Source organism: Aspergillus tanneri (genome assembly GCF_003426965.1).
Source record: "Aspergillus tanneri strain NIH1004 chromosome Unknown AapTan_3_pilon_pilon_pilon, whole genome shotgun sequence".
Lineage (NCBI taxonomy): Eukaryota > Fungi > Ascomycota > Eurotiomycetes > Eurotiales > Aspergillaceae > Aspergillus > Aspergillus tanneri.
In genome coordinates, this window is record NW_022984630.1 from 3,395,363 (window position 1) to 3,411,714 (window position 16,352).

At 50.2% G+C, this 16,352-nt stretch overlaps 7 protein-coding genes across 7 annotated transcripts; 3 read left to right on the forward strand and 4 right to left on the reverse strand.

The window, feature by feature from the left end:
* Positions 1 to 434: 434 nt before the first annotated feature.
* ATNIH1004_004936 (uncharacterized protein) lies at positions 435 to 1,916 on the forward strand (the record flags this gene model as incomplete). The annotated part of the gene is made up of 3 exons (XM_033569599.1): positions 435 to 714; positions 762 to 927; positions 983 to 1,916. The coding sequence occupies 3 exons, from the start codon at positions 435 to 437 to the stop codon at positions 1,914 to 1,916; spliced, it is 1,380 nt and encodes a 459-aa protein (XP_033428405.1).
* Positions 1,917 to 2,368: 452 nt separating this feature from the next.
* Positions 2,369 to 3,247, reverse strand: ATNIH1004_004937 (uncharacterized protein; the record flags this gene model as incomplete). The annotated part of the gene is made up of 3 exons (XM_033569600.1): positions 2,369 to 2,470; positions 2,517 to 3,090; positions 3,150 to 3,247. The coding sequence occupies 3 exons, from the start codon at positions 3,245 to 3,247 to the stop codon at positions 2,369 to 2,371; spliced, it is 774 nt and encodes a 257-aa protein (XP_033428406.1).
* A 398-nt stretch (positions 3,248 to 3,645) lies between these two features.
* On the reverse strand, positions 3,646 to 4,786 carry ATNIH1004_004938 (protein N-lysine methyltransferase family protein; the record flags this gene model as incomplete). Its single annotated transcript, XM_033569601.1, has 2 exons — positions 3,646 to 4,237; positions 4,299 to 4,786. The coding sequence occupies 2 exons, from the start codon at positions 4,784 to 4,786 to the stop codon at positions 3,646 to 3,648; spliced, it is 1,080 nt and encodes a 359-aa protein (XP_033428407.1).
* A 311-nt stretch (positions 4,787 to 5,097) lies between these two features.
* Positions 5,098 to 6,542, forward strand: ATNIH1004_004939 (uncharacterized protein; the record flags this gene model as incomplete). Its single annotated transcript, XM_033569602.1, has 2 exons — positions 5,098 to 6,189; positions 6,249 to 6,542. The coding sequence occupies 2 exons, from the start codon at positions 5,098 to 5,100 to the stop codon at positions 6,540 to 6,542; spliced, it is 1,386 nt and encodes a 461-aa protein (XP_033428408.1).
* A 364-nt stretch (positions 6,543 to 6,906) lies between these two features.
* On the reverse strand, positions 6,907 to 9,368 carry ATNIH1004_004940 (uncharacterized protein; the record flags this gene model as incomplete). Its single annotated transcript, XM_033569603.1, has 9 exons — positions 6,907 to 7,355; positions 7,428 to 7,491; positions 7,546 to 7,760; positions 7,830 to 8,139; positions 8,198 to 8,630; positions 8,698 to 9,008; positions 9,070 to 9,153; positions 9,209 to 9,228; positions 9,317 to 9,368. 9 exons carry the CDS (start codon positions 9,366 to 9,368, stop codon positions 6,907 to 6,909), a joined length of 1,938 nt encoding a protein of 645 aa, XP_033428409.1.
* An 858-nt stretch (positions 9,369 to 10,226) lies between these two features.
* cym1 (pitrilysin family metalloprotease cym1) lies at positions 10,227 to 13,454 on the reverse strand (the record flags this gene model as incomplete). Its single annotated transcript, XM_033569604.1, has 2 exons — positions 10,227 to 13,017; positions 13,084 to 13,454. 2 exons carry the CDS (start codon positions 13,452 to 13,454, stop codon positions 10,227 to 10,229), a joined length of 3,162 nt encoding a protein of 1,053 aa, XP_033428410.1.
* Positions 13,455 to 14,380: 926 nt separating this feature from the next.
* On the forward strand, positions 14,381 to 15,959 carry ATNIH1004_004942 (taxilin; the record flags this gene model as incomplete). Its single annotated transcript, XM_033569605.1, has 5 exons — positions 14,381 to 14,519; positions 14,616 to 14,890; positions 14,964 to 15,112; positions 15,169 to 15,412; positions 15,465 to 15,959. 5 exons carry the CDS (start codon positions 14,381 to 14,383, stop codon positions 15,957 to 15,959), a joined length of 1,302 nt encoding a protein of 433 aa, XP_033428411.1.
* Between the last annotated feature and the right edge of the window lie 393 nt (positions 15,960 to 16,352).

Sequence of the window (16,352 nt, forward strand, 5' to 3'; positions counted from 1 at the left end):
CCGTGATGGGAATGATGGAAATGATGCCAGGAATGACTCCAATATATCTAGTTAGATACGACCCCCGCAGGCTGACTCAGCAACAGCCATTGCCGAGTGTAGCCTCGGGTTGTCCATCCTCTCTTTCTCTTCTTCCATGGTACTCCTACTACTAGCTATCTGGTTCAAAGATGGCTGATAATAGGGATGGTTGACAGGTATGGTGAGGTTGATGGATGCACCTTCCCTTCCATCGTCTGTCCAGCCTTCACGGCAAGAACGATGCATGAATATCTAGCGTTTATCACCCCCAGAGAATCTAGACTGCAACCATGTCTCTCTCAATCCATCAGTTTTGACTGTTACCTTGAACAGCATCATAAGCTTTGCATCACTTGCTCATAAAGCCCCACGACTTACTGAACAAAACATACACTAGCGACCCATCCATAACGATGACTGGCTTATGGACAGACTCGTCTAGGCACCACATAGGGAAACCAGATGACGCCGGTTTCGAGACATTTCTGAGCTGCTCACAGAACTCGGCGTTCTCGTCGGAGATCCATTTTGCTTCAACCGAAGGGTCGGCTGCCGAAAGTTCTCAGGACTCCGTGACCGGAAGGCGTCGACATGCCGTCTACTTCCATCGTCCTCCAGTCTGGCAGTCCAATCCCAACCCAAGGGTGAGCCCGTCAATGGCACCCGGCATCTGCACCCCTTGTCGATATAGTGGTTAGTGTGTAGTCACGGTGGCTCGGAGCGAGTACTCAATGTAATAGATGCACAATCCGACTCATACTCGTCGATCCTCGATCGGGAACAGCAACTATGTCAGGAAGCCGGAGCTGCGAATGCAAGTGTCCCAGCGGATTTAGATGCCTCTGCGTCGGAGTCGGATCAGGGGATCCCTCTACTCGTAAGATCCCTCATTTTGGCCAGTGAGAAGTATGTTTCGCTAACTGAGGGTGGAGGATGATTGGGAAGATTGTGACCTGAACAGCTGGCACAATCTGCCTTTGAAGGACATACGCCCCAGGTCCGAATTTCAAAATTTCTCAAATGCGCACTGGCTAAATATCCCACCGTTGCAAGTTTCTTATCGCCAGGTGAAACCAGGGCTCTGTACGCGTTTGAGATCCTATCGAGACATACGGCTAGGACGGGGGGAGAGGTGGGCCATCCAAGAAGGGTCACTGGTGATTTGCATTGATCCATCGCATACCATCACTGGCAACAAGTCTCTCCGACCGGATGAATTTGAAATGGTCAATGGCGATGTGTACATTGTTTGTCGCATTTATGCGGATCTGTGGGCGCTCTGTGCCAAAGCATCTTTTATGGATCTGTCTGAGAGCCATTTTTGCGGAACCACAACTACAGCCCCCTTTCATCTGGGTTTCATTCCTCTCTGTGCCGTGACGTTGGCGGCGAACTTCAGTGCTTTTGCCCAACGAAGTTCAATGTATTGCGACTGTCACTCCACTGAGACGAGGTATCCCGGGAATGGCTTGCCTGTCCTACCCCCGATGCGCTCGCATAGTCTCAACGGCAGCAAGCAGGTTTTTCAAGGTGATAGGGCTCGGGTTGCATTACCAACAACGGCCTTGACCCCCTTGAAAAGCTCATATTTGGAGCACGATACGGACTTCGTACCCCTAGACTCTACGTTGGAGCAAATTCTTTCTAGACTAGAAACCCGGAGAGGCTGGTTCGGACGGTGGAGAAGCCACCCAGTGCTTCCAAACATCTGGAGTAGCATCAAATCCTCGGAAATTTGGAAATATCCGCACAAGGGCCAGTGGCACCCTTTACCACGTGCTCCATGCCCAAAACTAGGGTTGTCCAAGGATGGATATGAACCCCTGCACAAGGCATCCAGGTCATTTTCTCCAGCCAGCCAGCTATTGAAAGATCTGCTCGGACTCTCTCACTAAAACACCTTGCCAGGCACGGAAAATGTTCCATCTCTTGAAATGAGATAGGAGCGTTGTTAGAGCCCACAGGACTCCATTATAGTGGTAACCTGTCGCATTGGGGTAGGGCTATAACCGAAGCCTTATCTCTAGATTGTATGGTCACGAATGACTCGATATGTTGTCAGCATAGGGCTACGCACAAGGTGTATGGCTATAAGTAGAATAGATTGAGAGCGTGCTACTCGTACTTGAATTGATCTAGCTCTAGACATATTTCTTAGATGCCTTGGCCAACTAGGCATTCGCCCGTTTGTAAATGCGCGCCAAGTTCCTGATAGTGCCTCGCCTTTTAGGGTAGTTTCGTTAAGAGATTCTTTCAACAATCTCTATGACTGAGAAATACTTTATACAAGAGACTTCACACCAGCCTGCCCATGGGTGACAGGGAAGTGTAGATGAAGCATGAACAATTACAAATGCTTGGCCTTCCTTGGCACTTCCAGTTCTTTGATCTTCTGCCCTACCACATCCAATCCCACCATGCTCTTCATTGAGCCGTCCAAGGATCCAACCTGCAGGTGTGAGGCTATGCGCCTGGAAACTTGCCGCGCCACACACAATGGGATGAGTTGTGTTTGCTGATATCCTGAACGACCTGGTCTGCCCACTATTCCGGATCGGTGCTGTCATTCGCGCCGGATATGGTACCCTCCACCCTCTCTTTAGCCTCGCTGTACAGCGAGGTCGGCGGTAGCGTGGCGGCGGAGGCATTGTTATGCACCCGATCATGTCAATCATCTTGATCCTGAACGGTTGGAGCTCCAATCGCAAGTCTTCGGTCAGACTTGCCGCTGCGACCTTGGAGGCGTTATACGCCCCAGAGAAGGGCATCGTGCCGGCCGTCAGCGACGTACAGGCCGTGTTATTCACTGCCATACCGTGCGGTTGGATCAGCTCCAGGAGCGGCAGAAACGCCCGGGTCACGCTAATCAGCAACCACACGTTCAGGTCGAACAGCTCGCGCGACTTGGCAATATCCATATCCATCAGCAGCATGGAGTATTCCGCACCGGCGTTATTCAGAAGAACGTCGAGGGATCCACCACAACCATTACTATTTCCGCCATCGCTTGCGAGCTTCTGGGCGCGGGACGTGCACGCAGTGGACGATGGACTCGTCGGACAGGGTGTTCTGCTGCACTGTCTCAGTGCTTGCATCTTCGACTTTTTCAACTTGGGCATGTTACGCACGGACGCGACTTGGCCTTGTGGAAACTGACCCCAAGAGCGGAGCCCAGACTACCGCCTGAACAACCAGTGACCAGGATGGTTCGTCGCGAGGAGGTCATGGTGAGGTAAACAGTTCACATGTTAATCAACAGACCCCTGCGTATGGTTGTTATATATGTCTGAACGCCACTACTTGACTCTGGCCAAACAGCACTGCAGCCGGACTCTGTGATCTGGTCGAATAGGCATGTTTGAATGGACCGTCTGTTTTTCCTGTTGTAGCAGTCGGCGATCCCATGGTACTCCCGCCTGAGGCCGTCAGAGAGTTTCTTCCCGATGAAGGAATCCCTCCGTCGGCGTTCGAGTCTATCAATCCCGGTGCACGCCAAAACTAGGCGCCAGAAGAATGAGCACCGAGGTCCGTTGAATCAGAAAACTGCAGGATTCGCCTCTAATTAAATATAGGTGAAACGGGTCATTAGGCCATTGCGCTGGGCGGGTCACATTGTACGGGGAGTCAACCCGGTCGTCCAAAACAATACAATTCGATCCCATCCATCTCATTGTGCTGCGATGGGAGGTGAATGCTGTCTTGATGAAGAGTCGAGAGCCGTGCTGAGTGCATTAGGTCGAAGAAGACGGTCTCGCTTTCGTGTCGCCGTTTGAGTGCCACCAAGACGATTGCATCCGGTGCCATCTGGACCAACTGGTGCAACATTGAAACGAGGGAGGGTAGACTATCTGCATTATAAGTACAATCTGATACAAGGATCAGGTCGATTGAGCCATCCAAGAGGTTATCTGGGGGTTTCTCGTCCCAGTCCAGAGTCCGGAACTGGACTGCAGACGAAGAAGGAACCTGTTTGGCGCTCGCTACGTTCTGAGTTACTATTTCCTCAACCTCAGGGAGATCCGTGAGAAGTACAGTGCACTGAGGAAGTAGTTGTGCCAGAGCAATCCCAACAATGCCGCAGCCTGACCCCAATTCAATGACATGAAGCGGGGTACTACGCTGTCCTTGTAGCAGATCCTGTAATGGTGGTGCCGTCCCTACACGGTCTCCGGCGACTATTCGCTGGAGATATATCACCGAAGCAATGGCAGCATCCCTGTAAATATAAACATCCTGTCTTAGAATCGAGGACAGGATCTGCGGGGAAGAGACCTCACCAGATATGCCTAGCAATACTGTTTCCGGTTTCTTCCCATATCCGTAGGTCTAGGGTCTCAATTGGGCCAAACCTCCTCTCCACAAGTTTGTCTGCCACCAGCGATTCCGAACCACCAAAAGGGGCGCTCCAGCAAGACAGAACTAGAGGGACACCGGGCTTTCCTAGGAGGCGGTTCGGGGTGGGTGGTCCGGGCTTGTCGGAATTTGTTGCGGCCACATTGAGAATAATTGTCTGCTGGGAGAGGTGCGCAGGGAAAGGACCCATTGATATAGGCAGCTCACGCTTGCCAGCCTTCCATTTGAGAGGTTCTTGATACAGCACTCGTTCGGTACGACTAGCAATCAGTGACACTAGTAGATCCACATCTTGGGCCAGAAAGGCATCTCCTAAATCTGTAGTGATGCAGATGAGTGCCGAGACAATGGGTAAGCCTGCTTTTTGCTTCTGGATCCTGGGAGTCTTGAGAAAGCGAATATAGTAGACCATGGTGGAATATGAGAAGCGTCTTCTCCGGTAGTTGTCGGGGAATGTTGAAAGATGCCCAGCATGTGCGGGCTGACTAAGGCTTTGGTGTTTATTCCTGAGGCTCTCCATCTCCGTCCTGTCTGCACCTTCTCCAATGAAGGCTCGATGATATCACTGCACCACCTGTATTACCCCAAATCCACATCACTCCGCCCATCCTGTGCACTTCAATGGGATCTCTCTGGCCAGGCTGAAGTGACGTGCGCACATCTCCGTATTGTTGCGTGGCCAGAAACCACGTCTACATCGTCTCCCAGCCCCCTCTATTCAGAATGATGCGGCCTAGAGACCCGCGAGTCCGCCGGACGATCAACCAAATCTCCCATAACCTCGAGGCCGCGAATGAGACGGCCCAGGAAGGTCTCTATACTTTCTCCCATGAGTACATCTTGCCATGCTTTGCGACCATTGGGAACTGCATCTCCGCATGCACGGGGCCCTGCATTCCGAGCCGCGAGGATCAGCTCCGTCGCCGTAGAAGGGGCCGAGCAGAATCCATCTTTGACTTCTATGATGACTGGGATAACGACGACACAAACGACAGCCTATTAGGGTGGGGCACCGACGAGCTCGATCGGTTGCTGGCAGGGAGTGGCCTGACGCGTGCAAGCTCCGAGCAGCCTCGCCGACCGCGGAGAATGAGCTATGGTGCTCGGCGTACTCGAAGGAAAAGCGGTCTTCTTGTTCCCGATGATGGTAATGATCCAACGGTTATCCCAAGCTCGTCGTTCCTGGGTTTTCTCGAGCGGTTCCCATGGAGGTGGGGAGCGCGAGGATTGAAGTATCGACCGTCTGCCGCAGATCTCCAGGAGCATCCTCAGGGGTTGCGGTGGGACGCATATGAGGAAGAGCCTCTGATTGAGGCAGCCGAGGAAGCTGAGGGACCGAGCTCCGCAGCGGGCAAGAATGGAAGATACCGTAGTTCGACCCAGTCGTCGCAGGAGACAGCGACCTCGCTGAGTTCACGTGGGGATCTGATCCCTAGCGATGAGGAAGAAGATGCGGTACCATTGGACGACGAGTTTGCCATGGGACTGCATAGTCGTCGAGGAACTGGAGTAGAGTCGGATGACCAACTAGGGGACAAACCTGCGAGCATACGGTCGACCTCCGGAACATTCAGTTTAGCGACGACGGACTCAAAGGACTCCAGGAAGAACAAAAATAAAAAAAAGCGAAACAGTCGGCTTCGATCTTCCCACGGCTCATACGTCGACATCGCACAAGTTGCCACGCTTTCTCTGGCAGATCTGCAAAAGGAAGACGAACGCGCTGCATTCGAAGAAGAGTCGGAGGTTCTACGGAAACGACATGCGGCGCACCAGCTGGCATCCAGTCACGGCCTAGAAAAAGGAAAAGAATGGGTACGTGACGACCAATTGCTCTAGTTTCAGCAATCTATGCTAATCTTCAATTCATCTAGGCCACCTCTTGCTCCCTATCCCCACGCTCCCCGGCTGTCTCGTCCGATGTCGTCAACGAATCATCTCTGAACACTCCTCTCGAGCCAACAGGGAGACACGATCCATCTAATGATGCTGCCAGCATTTCTCAACCCGTCGATCAGTCTGAATTGGAGCCTTTTCCCTCTCTTCCTCAGACTCCTTCTACGACAGATACACCAAGCCAAACATACTATTCGGAACATGAACCCCAGGTAGATTCTATGGAAGGCCATTCGCATAAGCCCACCAACGATGGGCCCCATAATGACTAAGTCCCCAGTCGAGGTAGAAAGCAATCAGCCATGCAAAACTAGCCTGGTTTGCAGGTCAAGCCTCTTCAAGTCACGCTTTCTTGCAATATACAGAAGCCTTTTGGCAGGAACAGCTGCAACGTACAACATTGTACAGTAATGACATGACTCATGATTTAATACTATATACCCAATATAATGAAGACATGAAATTTGCCCAAACTTGGTGTTTCCCGTCATTGAGATCTGGCGTTGTGCTACCATTGGAAGTATCCCTGGTCGTAGTTAAACCACTTACTCCATGGATAAATCATTTAGTATTCCACGAAGTACCAAAGGACAACGCAATGCTCTCATAAGTCTCGCCAAGCCTGTGCATAGATCATCACATCATATAGTTGCTACTATCCCTCGTTACATTCTCATGACTAAACATTCGATTGAAACCCGCGGGCCGCACCGACGATACCTGCGCTGTATGATCCCACTGCTCGCTAGCAGGGAAATTATTGGGGTGACCAGCCGCCGCCATATTACTGTTATAAGCCACGGACTGAATTGGCGATTGTTGTGAAAGTTGTGGCGGGACCGACGCGAGCGAAGCGCCCTCAAAAAGCCAAGGTGGGTTTGCAAGGGACATTATTTCTTGATCGAATATGGTCCAGGAATAGTCTCCATGCGGCCCTGGGAAGGACAATTCGGGCCCCATATCAGGTGGGGTGTTCATGCTTTGGATCCCTGATTGTAGTCGGTCTGCCAGAACAGCATGAATGCTCAGTGCAGATGGATGGCTTAGTCTTAGGCTTTGGAGGTGAGATTGAATCAGACGAAGGTCTAGAGACAGTAAAGTAAAGTATAGGTTAGTGTGCTGCTTTCACTCTCTATTTTCAGGAACAGTAAGCATACCATCTTGATGCGTTACCCCATCCTCGACTCCACGCAGGAGGAGCAGCGCAGCCCAAGTTATCATCTGTGTTGTTAGGGATTGACCCGGATAGGCGGTGGGCTGAGAATGAATGCTTACTATAAGATCCCAGTTGGACCATATGCTGGCGTCGTCCTGACGAAGTCGTAACACGGCACGAGCTGACACCAACAACTCATGTCTTTCCGCAGGAGTAATGTTTGCAGAAGAAAGATCAAATCCTCGTGCAGGATGATATATTGATAGGACGTATAATTTGTGGAGGTGATATTGTAAAAGAATGACAATTCCTTGTCGGTCTGATGGAGACGGTTCTGAAGCAAGAAACGAAATTAACATAATACTTAGGTAACTACTAGTAAAAAAAAAAAAAAAAGGCTCACGAGAAGTTCCGTTGTACCGAACCAGCCAGTCATCCAGTTTCTTTGCCCAAAGCCTTATGACTTGGGAGTCTTCGTCCGTGAAAGGTGCGCGCACCGAAGATAAGGTGTCGGGTTCCCGGGCGCTCACGAAGGACCAAATGGTGGGTAGACCTCGTCTAACAAAATGGCTGAGACCATGATGCATGATCTGTGTGAGACCACGATAAGCATCCCCTTCGTGGCCGTTCAATTGCTGGAGGGCTGACGTGGGTGGCTGCCTAGGAAGAAGAGGGTGGCACATATGCATCGACGCATGCTCAATATCAATCACCTTTACCGCAATTAGCATTATACCATCAAGCAGAACACATCGGCCTAAGACTAAATACCTGGATCCCCGAGAACAGACCGGGCCAATCTTGAGTCGTACTATCTGCAGCGGTGGGACAATGATCAAGCAACAGTCGATAGGCAATGGCGATCCACTTGTCGGTGGTCTCTACGAAAGCCTCTGAGCATAGACTAGCCATTATTAAGCCAAGGATGTTTTGGAAAACTCGAGACTCTTCTGCAGTACCAGACTCGTGATCCCTTGGGTTAGTGTTAGACAGGCTAAGAAGGTTAGGCAAAGGGTTCGGGATGACAAGCTCGGCGATCGCACTGCAAATGGCTACAAAATACCCACCGGCCATCGACGTTAGTTCGGGCGATGGACTATGCAGCGCGGATATATAGAGAACAGAAGCGAGCAATAATGGTGAAGGTGAGGAAAAAGCGTTTTGATCTTTCAAAAAATGTAAAAGCGGCAGATTATCCAAAAAACTGGGCTAACGTTAGGCCTCATACATTGGGAGTAGGCATTCAATGGCACTGGGCAAAAGGTACATACGAAGCCCATAATCTTCTGATGCTAGATCGCGACCAGATGCCCTCGTTTTGGGGTGGGCGAGTAATAGATCGTAGGTTCTTCGCAGCTGCCCACAGCTCTGGGAGAGGCGCCTCAACAACCTCGTCATCCGGGTCTGATCCGATCACTGAGGCGGTGGTAGGTCTCTCTTTATTGATACCTAGGACCGCCTCGATCCGATCTAGTCGGCTCAGAATTGACTGCGCATCTTGATCAGGCGTAGATAGGTGATGATAAAAGGCAGTGTTTTGGGCACTCGGTGGCACGGTTACCACCTCGTGGGCAGCTGCGGCCTAGAATCTCGTCAGCATCAATTGAATTTTGGCCAGAGCAAAAGAAGATAGCAACACCGACATTGGATCTAGGTTTAAACAAACAGGCGGTGTTGGTGTGGCGGCATCGACGACATGGGGGGGTTCCATCCACCTCGCATTTCATCTAGATCGCAATCAGCATTGAAGCAGTCAGGTCAAGCCCATGCCCAAAGTCAGACCTTCAGCCTGCGGCAATTAACTGCATTGAGGGCGCATTAGTCTGGACAATTCACAGCACAGCATACATCGCAGCGGTCATGCAACCGATCGATCCCCGATCCACTTACCGCATGCTTTAGTCGGCTTCGGCCCCAACACGATAGTGTCAGTCTTCTTCATAATGATGAGCACAATTGGTGTTGTCGTGCATGACTTGCGGGGGATTCACTCAAGCGATGAGGCTCTATGACAAATTATCGGGCAGATCTTCAAGTTCAGTTCATTGGCATGAATCAATGAAAAGACCCGAGCATCCGCCGAGTTGAGTTGAAGTTGCTTTCTGTCGCTGCCCACGTGAGAGGCGGCTTAATGGATTCGGCACTAAGTACCTAGGCTTTTTAGTATTATTTTAATGCGACATGGTTAGAGAAAGGGAGAAATCATGATGAAGAAAATGGTTTGGCTGAAGAACAAAAAAAATAAAATATATTCATATCCACCCAAGGGGTCCTGCGAAGGTGACACAGGACAACTGTGCTGTGTTCACATCGGCTATATACCTACTTTCTTTCCTTCGTTGATGCGTATTATTAACGTAGGGGAACAAACCAAAAAAATATATCTACACATGATGTTCTCGCGTTTTTAGTCCGTCCTGCGTAGGCTGAAAGAAAGTCCAGGAAGGGTCTGAAAAACGGAGATGAGAAGTGTACCACGGCGGGTTCACATTCCGATCGATCTTGCGCTTGTTCCGAGTCCCTCGAAGGACGGGGAAAACCAGCCATCTCCCGACCATGGATCCAAGGGTCGGCGACTGGGTAATTTTCTGCTCTTGAGACGCGCGTAGACGAGGTAAACTCGATTTAGGAAATGGCAAATCCAACAGAAGAGAAGAGTGCGAATGAGGTATTGTACAAACAGGGGGGTCTATATACAGGTCTATCATGCGTATCCACATCAATAGAAATACAGGGGACATATATGGTACATGGCTTTACCTGGGGGGAAATGGTATAGAACAACGTGGGAAGAAAGAACTTAGGCAGAACCAGCAGCATTTTCCGCATCGACGCCATTCGCTTCACCCTCAGAAGGATTCATGGAAAGCTTCCGCACCTCCCAGTCTTCCGATTCTACCCAGTCTTTCTTCTCACCAAGTAAACAAACGGATCGCCGAGTGCCGTTGACCAGGAAGGTTTCTGCCGCCTCATTGACGTCCTTTGCAGTGACGTCCAGCAGTTGTTCTCTCCAGCGTTGGTCCATCTCATGCGTAACGCCACTCATAAAATACCTGCTACCCTCCTCATCAACACTCATGGGGGCATCAAGGCCTTGGAATATGCCAAGCTTCGCTTCGTTGAGCTCTCGGTTGGACCAAGAGCGATCCCGGGCAAAAAGGCCACAGTTCTGGAAAACCTTCAGAGTGTTATTGGGATTGGGGTCCCGATAACTCGTCAAGGCGAAAATTCCCTTGATAGGGCCATTGCTAGCTGCTGCGCCGTATGCACCGCCCTTCTCCCTAATCTCAGGGTGCAGATAATTATGGGTAAGGAGTTGAGACAAGACACTGAGCGGTGCACTGGACGAATGGACAAATGGGACCGTTTGCATAGCTAGTCCGGAGTAGTATACTTTGAACGGCATGTCATAAAATGTCTTCTTGATCGCTCGGCTCATGAAGGAGCTTCCCGGAGCAGATGTGGGTGAGGGAGTTCGAGGTAGGCCGGCGAGCCATTTTTGTAGGACAGACTCATTTTGGTAGGCGCTGTCTCGCTCACAGACCATGCGAACACGGAGCCCAGGCGTCTTTGAGATAGCGAAAGACTGGATGAGACGTAGCTTCTCGATCAACTCGGCAAGGCGTTCAGGTGAAGTCTCCGCATCGTGGAGGAGGTTGGCTGTGGCCTGTAATTGCGCTAGGCCGGACTGCTGCTCCTGAACCCACAAGCCGCGGGAAAGGCTCGCTGCGGCTGCATTTAGAGCAAAACGGTGGCCTGACCCAGCAACAGCGTCGAGTGCACCGTTGGTAGTGAGTCGCAACAGCTCCTGGATCATGCCAGGGGCATTAGGACTAGTAAAATCAGTCTCCGTAATGAGGATGGTAAGGATCTCAAGCATCTCTGGGATGTTCTGGTCCAAAGCATATCCAGAGAAGTGAAGTCCCTCCTTGAACTTCCCGAGCTCGGTTGGAGAAGACGTATGGAAAGCGGACGATGAGATACCGCCGGTTCTCAGTTTGATCAGATCTTCCCATTCCTCCATCGATTTGTTGGCAGTGCCCAGTCTCATAACACAATCGTTAAACAGTGGCATGAGCAGTCGGAGGTCATCCGGAAGGCCATCAAAATTATTCAGAGCTTGGAAATAGGTTAATCCATTGGTAGGAGCTTCCCGCCAGACGACTTCTACATCGTCAACACGAGTCTCACGCACTGGCTTCCGCTCCTTCTCCCGTGAAATATCTTCAACCCGCAGAGAGGGTAAGCATCCCAGGTCGGCATTATGGGCATCCTCCTGTGTCTTAAGCAATTGAAGCTCTTCCTCCCGAAGATGAACAACAACCTTTTCTACAGAGCCATGCTGCTCAACAAGCTGAGCAAGTTTCTTCTCTTTGCGCACCGACTCCTGGTCGTCTAGGTCCTTGTTGAAAGTAGGCGTGCCTACCATGGTAAACGTCAGACAGTGATCATTCATGAGGTACTTCTGCATCAATGATTCAAGGTATCCCCCTTCCTGGTATCTCCGCTTGAACTCATCAATGACTTCATTCCAGGCAAGCTCCTTCATAGGGTTGGTGCCATTGAACCATGAAGAGATAGTCTTCTCCATAACACCGATGCCGAAGTTCGCCGTCTTGTGTCTCAAGGCCAGTTCCAGCTGGTGGAGTAATCCTTGGACCTTCTCGCTATTGAAACCGCTCGAAAGAGACTCCTGAAACACTCGCTGAATGGCTTCTTTCACCTTAGGAACTTCTTCTTCACTGACGCCGTTAACGCCAACCGAAAAAACAGGCACCTTTCCCGATGAATCAAGTCCGGTGTTTGGGGTGAACGAGGAGCCTAGGCCATTTTCGATCAAGGTTCGATACATGGGTGAGCCGTATCCATCCAGAAGCAAGGAGGATAAGATCCCAGCAGAGAATGTTTCAACAACATCATTCGTGTCTCCCATGTACCACGAGGTTGAGGTCTTGAACTGCTTGTCTTCGCCAGAGAAGGTGTCAATAGGCCCTGGAACTCTAACGTCCAGGGGGCCGCGACTAAGATCAATGGGCTGTTTGATGGAAGCGTCGGCCTCTCCCTTGCTGAAGCCATCCAACACTTCGCCAATCTGCTTCAGATGGCCGGCCAAAGGCATATCTCCATAGGTTAAAATTTTGGCATTGGTGGGATGGTAATTCCGCTTGGAGAAATCCACGAGTTGTTTATGCGTCAGGTCGGTGATGTACTGAGGGTCACCCCCCGAGTTATTGATAGCAGGAAAGATGTTCTCCTTGTACCGGATATAGTACAGATAGTTTGCATCCGATATCTGGCCTTTCATTTCGTTATATACCACACCCTTAAATAGGACGTCTTCTGGCTTTCCGCCGTTAGACCCCACGGCACGTGCATCTTCCGGCCCCAAGCGCCATCCCTCTTGTCTAAAGTCTTCCTCCTTGAGTAAAGGGTGGAATGTCGCATCCAAGTAGACCGAAAGAAGATTTTGAAAATCTTGCTGGTTCGTCGTGGCGAACGGGTAGGTTGTGTGGTCCGCGGAAGTGAAAGCATTCATGAAGTTTGAAAGAGATCGAGGAAGCATCTTGAAGAAGGGGTCACGGATTGGGTATCTTCATGAAGATAGGCTGGTTAGTTTCTCGACTCTAAGTAGAACACAACCAAGGAATTATTCTCACTTTTCACTGCCACATAACGTCGTGTGTTCCAGAATGTGAGGCACGCCAGTAGCATCTGGCGGATTGGTCTTGAATCCGATACCAAAAACATTATTTTTGTCCTCCCTTGCCACATGGAGGTAATCCGCATCTGTCTTGTCATGTTTTAGCCGTACTGCCGTTAGGTGTAACTCTGGAACATGTTTCTTTTCCTGGACAGTAAATCCGTGAAGTCTCTCTCCTACACTCGGATAGCTGTCAAGGCTAGTCACAGTAGAAGCTGATCTTCTGGTCTGACTCCACCGAGGTATGGTGTTCCTGGAGCTTAGGATTGTAGGTTGCCGCAAGACAGGTAGTCGGCCTTTGCCTATCTCTAGAGACGAACGGAACATAGCGTCGGCAGAAAGGATGTTCAACAGCAAAAAAAAAAAAAAAAAAAAAAAAAAAAAAAAAAAAAAAAAAAAAAAGAGAGAGAGAGAAGGAAAGCGACGCTATGTTTCACAGTCACCTTCCGTCAAACCACAACCTTGTACAGCTCTCCGCGCGTTGTTTTAGCGAGGCCGTTTCTAGGGTACCGATCGGGCGGACCGGTATGAAGTGGCGATGGAGGAAAAGCACAACCAAACCACCTATAATCAGAAGGACCCGGAGAGAAAGAGAGGAGTAGGATCAACAAAAAAGTGACCCGGATGAGATGGAGGAGAGAGGGAAGAAGGACGACAAGGGACTTATTGATGGGTAGAACGTTGGATGTATCAGTTCAGTGGAAGCGAACAATTCTCGATGCCAAGGCCGGCTGCCGATTTGGGCTAGTGCTAGTCCACTGCGCATACCCCCTCTTACGGATTCGATCCTCTCCCCCCAGCAAGTTCTTCGATACATCTCGATTCTCGCGACCTCTCACGGACCCGATTCCAGTCTCCAAATCTCAACCGCTGTGAACATCCGCCTGTGCGGCTTTCGTTGACTCTGCAGAACTTGGTTGCATAGGGTTCTACGTGATCCCATTACCTCCGAGTTCTGCAAGTCTGGCAATAGGCCACCCAGGTTCTCCGCTAGTGTCGACCGTCGATTCGAGAGTTACCGTCGATCACACACTCTCCCCTGTCATTTCATTTCTTTGGCTTCGGTGTAGCCGTGGCTGGGGATTGACTGTGGTGGTGGGATTGCGTCAGAACAACTGATTGGTCTCTACCAAGCCTCACCCACAGTTCCGTCTTCGCATTTTTCGTTTCCGAGAACCAGCCTCGCGACAACCGCCAACGAGGCCTTAAACCGCACAACGGGGTCCATTTCAGCGACTAAGGAACCATCAATCATGTCATCAGCTGCTATGTCCAAAAAGAACAAGGGGAAGAAGATGGCAGACCCCAATGAGACATCGAAGCTCTTGGCGGCCAAGATTTCTCAGCTGGAACAAGATGCCGCTGGTGAAAAGGATCAAGAGCAGGAAATTGGTGCGTGATATGCCTCACTCCCGTCCGGAACTGGCTTCATGCCTTCTACTAGTTTCTTGTTGTGGAGCCGAGATGCTGACGGTGATTTCACTATAGAGCGTGAAGTGAAGAAGGCTACTCGAGATTTGAACCAACTCCTCAGTAACATTGAATCACCGATGACTCGTTTGGAGACCGTGCACAAGAAGTACACGGAGCTTTTGGCCGATATGAAAAAGCTGGATCGCGATTATTCAAAGAGCAAAAAGCGGGCGGATCAACTGCAGAAGGACCAGGATAAGGGAAAATCAGAGTTGAACAAAACCGTTACCATGAAAGACAAACTTGAAAAGCTGTGCAGAGAGCTCACTAAAGAAAATAAAAAGGTCAAGGTGTGTCAATTTCGAACTTTTCAACGTTACTTGCCTACCCAATGCCATTACTAATGTTCATCCGAATCTACAGGATGAAAACAAAAAACTTGAAGATACAGAGAAGAAGGCAAGACTGATTGTCAACGAACGCTTGGACTCTCTCTTGTATGATATTCAAGACGTCATGGCTGCCAAGGGCAATCCACGGAGCGAAAAAGTGGATATTGACCTAGACGAAGCGTATGTGGCAACCCGCCTGTACAGTAGACGGCCGTCACTAAATATTGATATTGTAGTCTGCGTGCAAAAATCAAGACGATTGGCGAGAAGTTTGAAATGCGCGAGGGACACTATAAGTCACTCCTACGCAGCAAGGATTCAGAAATCCAATGTCTTACCGCCAAGTACGAGGAACAACGCCGTACCGCCGAGAATGAAGCCGCTCGTTGTCGCGCCCTGAGCTCCCAAGTCTCTACGTTCTCACATACCGAAGCCGAACTGCGTAGCCAGCTAAACATATATGTGGAGAAGTTCAAACAGGTAAGCTCTTGCCCACCCGGGATTCAAAGTGCCGGTAATAATAATATCACAGGTGGAGGATACGCTAAACAACAGCAATGAACTCTTCCTTACTTTCCGTAAAGAGATGGAAGAAATGTCGAAGAAGACAAAGCGTTTGGAAAAGGAGAATCTCACCCTCACCCGCAAACACGACCAGACGAATCGCAACATATTAGAGATGGCAGAAGAGCGCACAAGGAACCACGAGGAGTTAGACAAGTGGCGAAAGAAGAGCCATCACCTCGAAGCTCTTTGCCGACGAATGCAAGCCCAAGGCCGAGGCCAAGGTCTTGCGGCCGATCTAGACGGGGACGACGAGGGCACAGAGAGCGAATACGATGAGGACTATGAGGATGAGGGAATCAGTGACGATGAATACGAGCTTGAAACCGCAGACCGCGACGTAAATGGGGACCGCAACGTACCGCAGCAAGCAGAGAAGCCTGTATTCGGACCACCCCCTCCACCCAACCTTCTGGAAGCACGGGCCAACGGAAACAAGGCCATGATCAATGGATGTCATTAGTGAAATTTTTCTGGTAGACAGACCGGTCGTTTCGAGCATGCGGTTCTCTGTTCTCAGACCGGGCCAACAGGGAGGGAAAGGCTCTATTCATTCTACGTATGTGAGTGAGAGTACTTCCTCGTATCGGTTGTTCTTTGGCCTTGGGGGTTCAGCATCTCTGAGAGGTAGCTGTACCGGTAAACCATTAGCGTAACTCTGGGATATTTGGTGGTGTCAGATGTCTCTCTGCAAATCTTGTAACAACGAGGCTTTCAAAAGGCGGTTATAAGCACACCGCTTTTATGGTCTGATACAGTCCCCACTGAGGGTTCTTGCGATTCGTGGTCATTTTCTTTCTTTCTTTTAGTTTGGTTCAATTCATTCCTGTACTTGTACATGCTAGATCACAACATC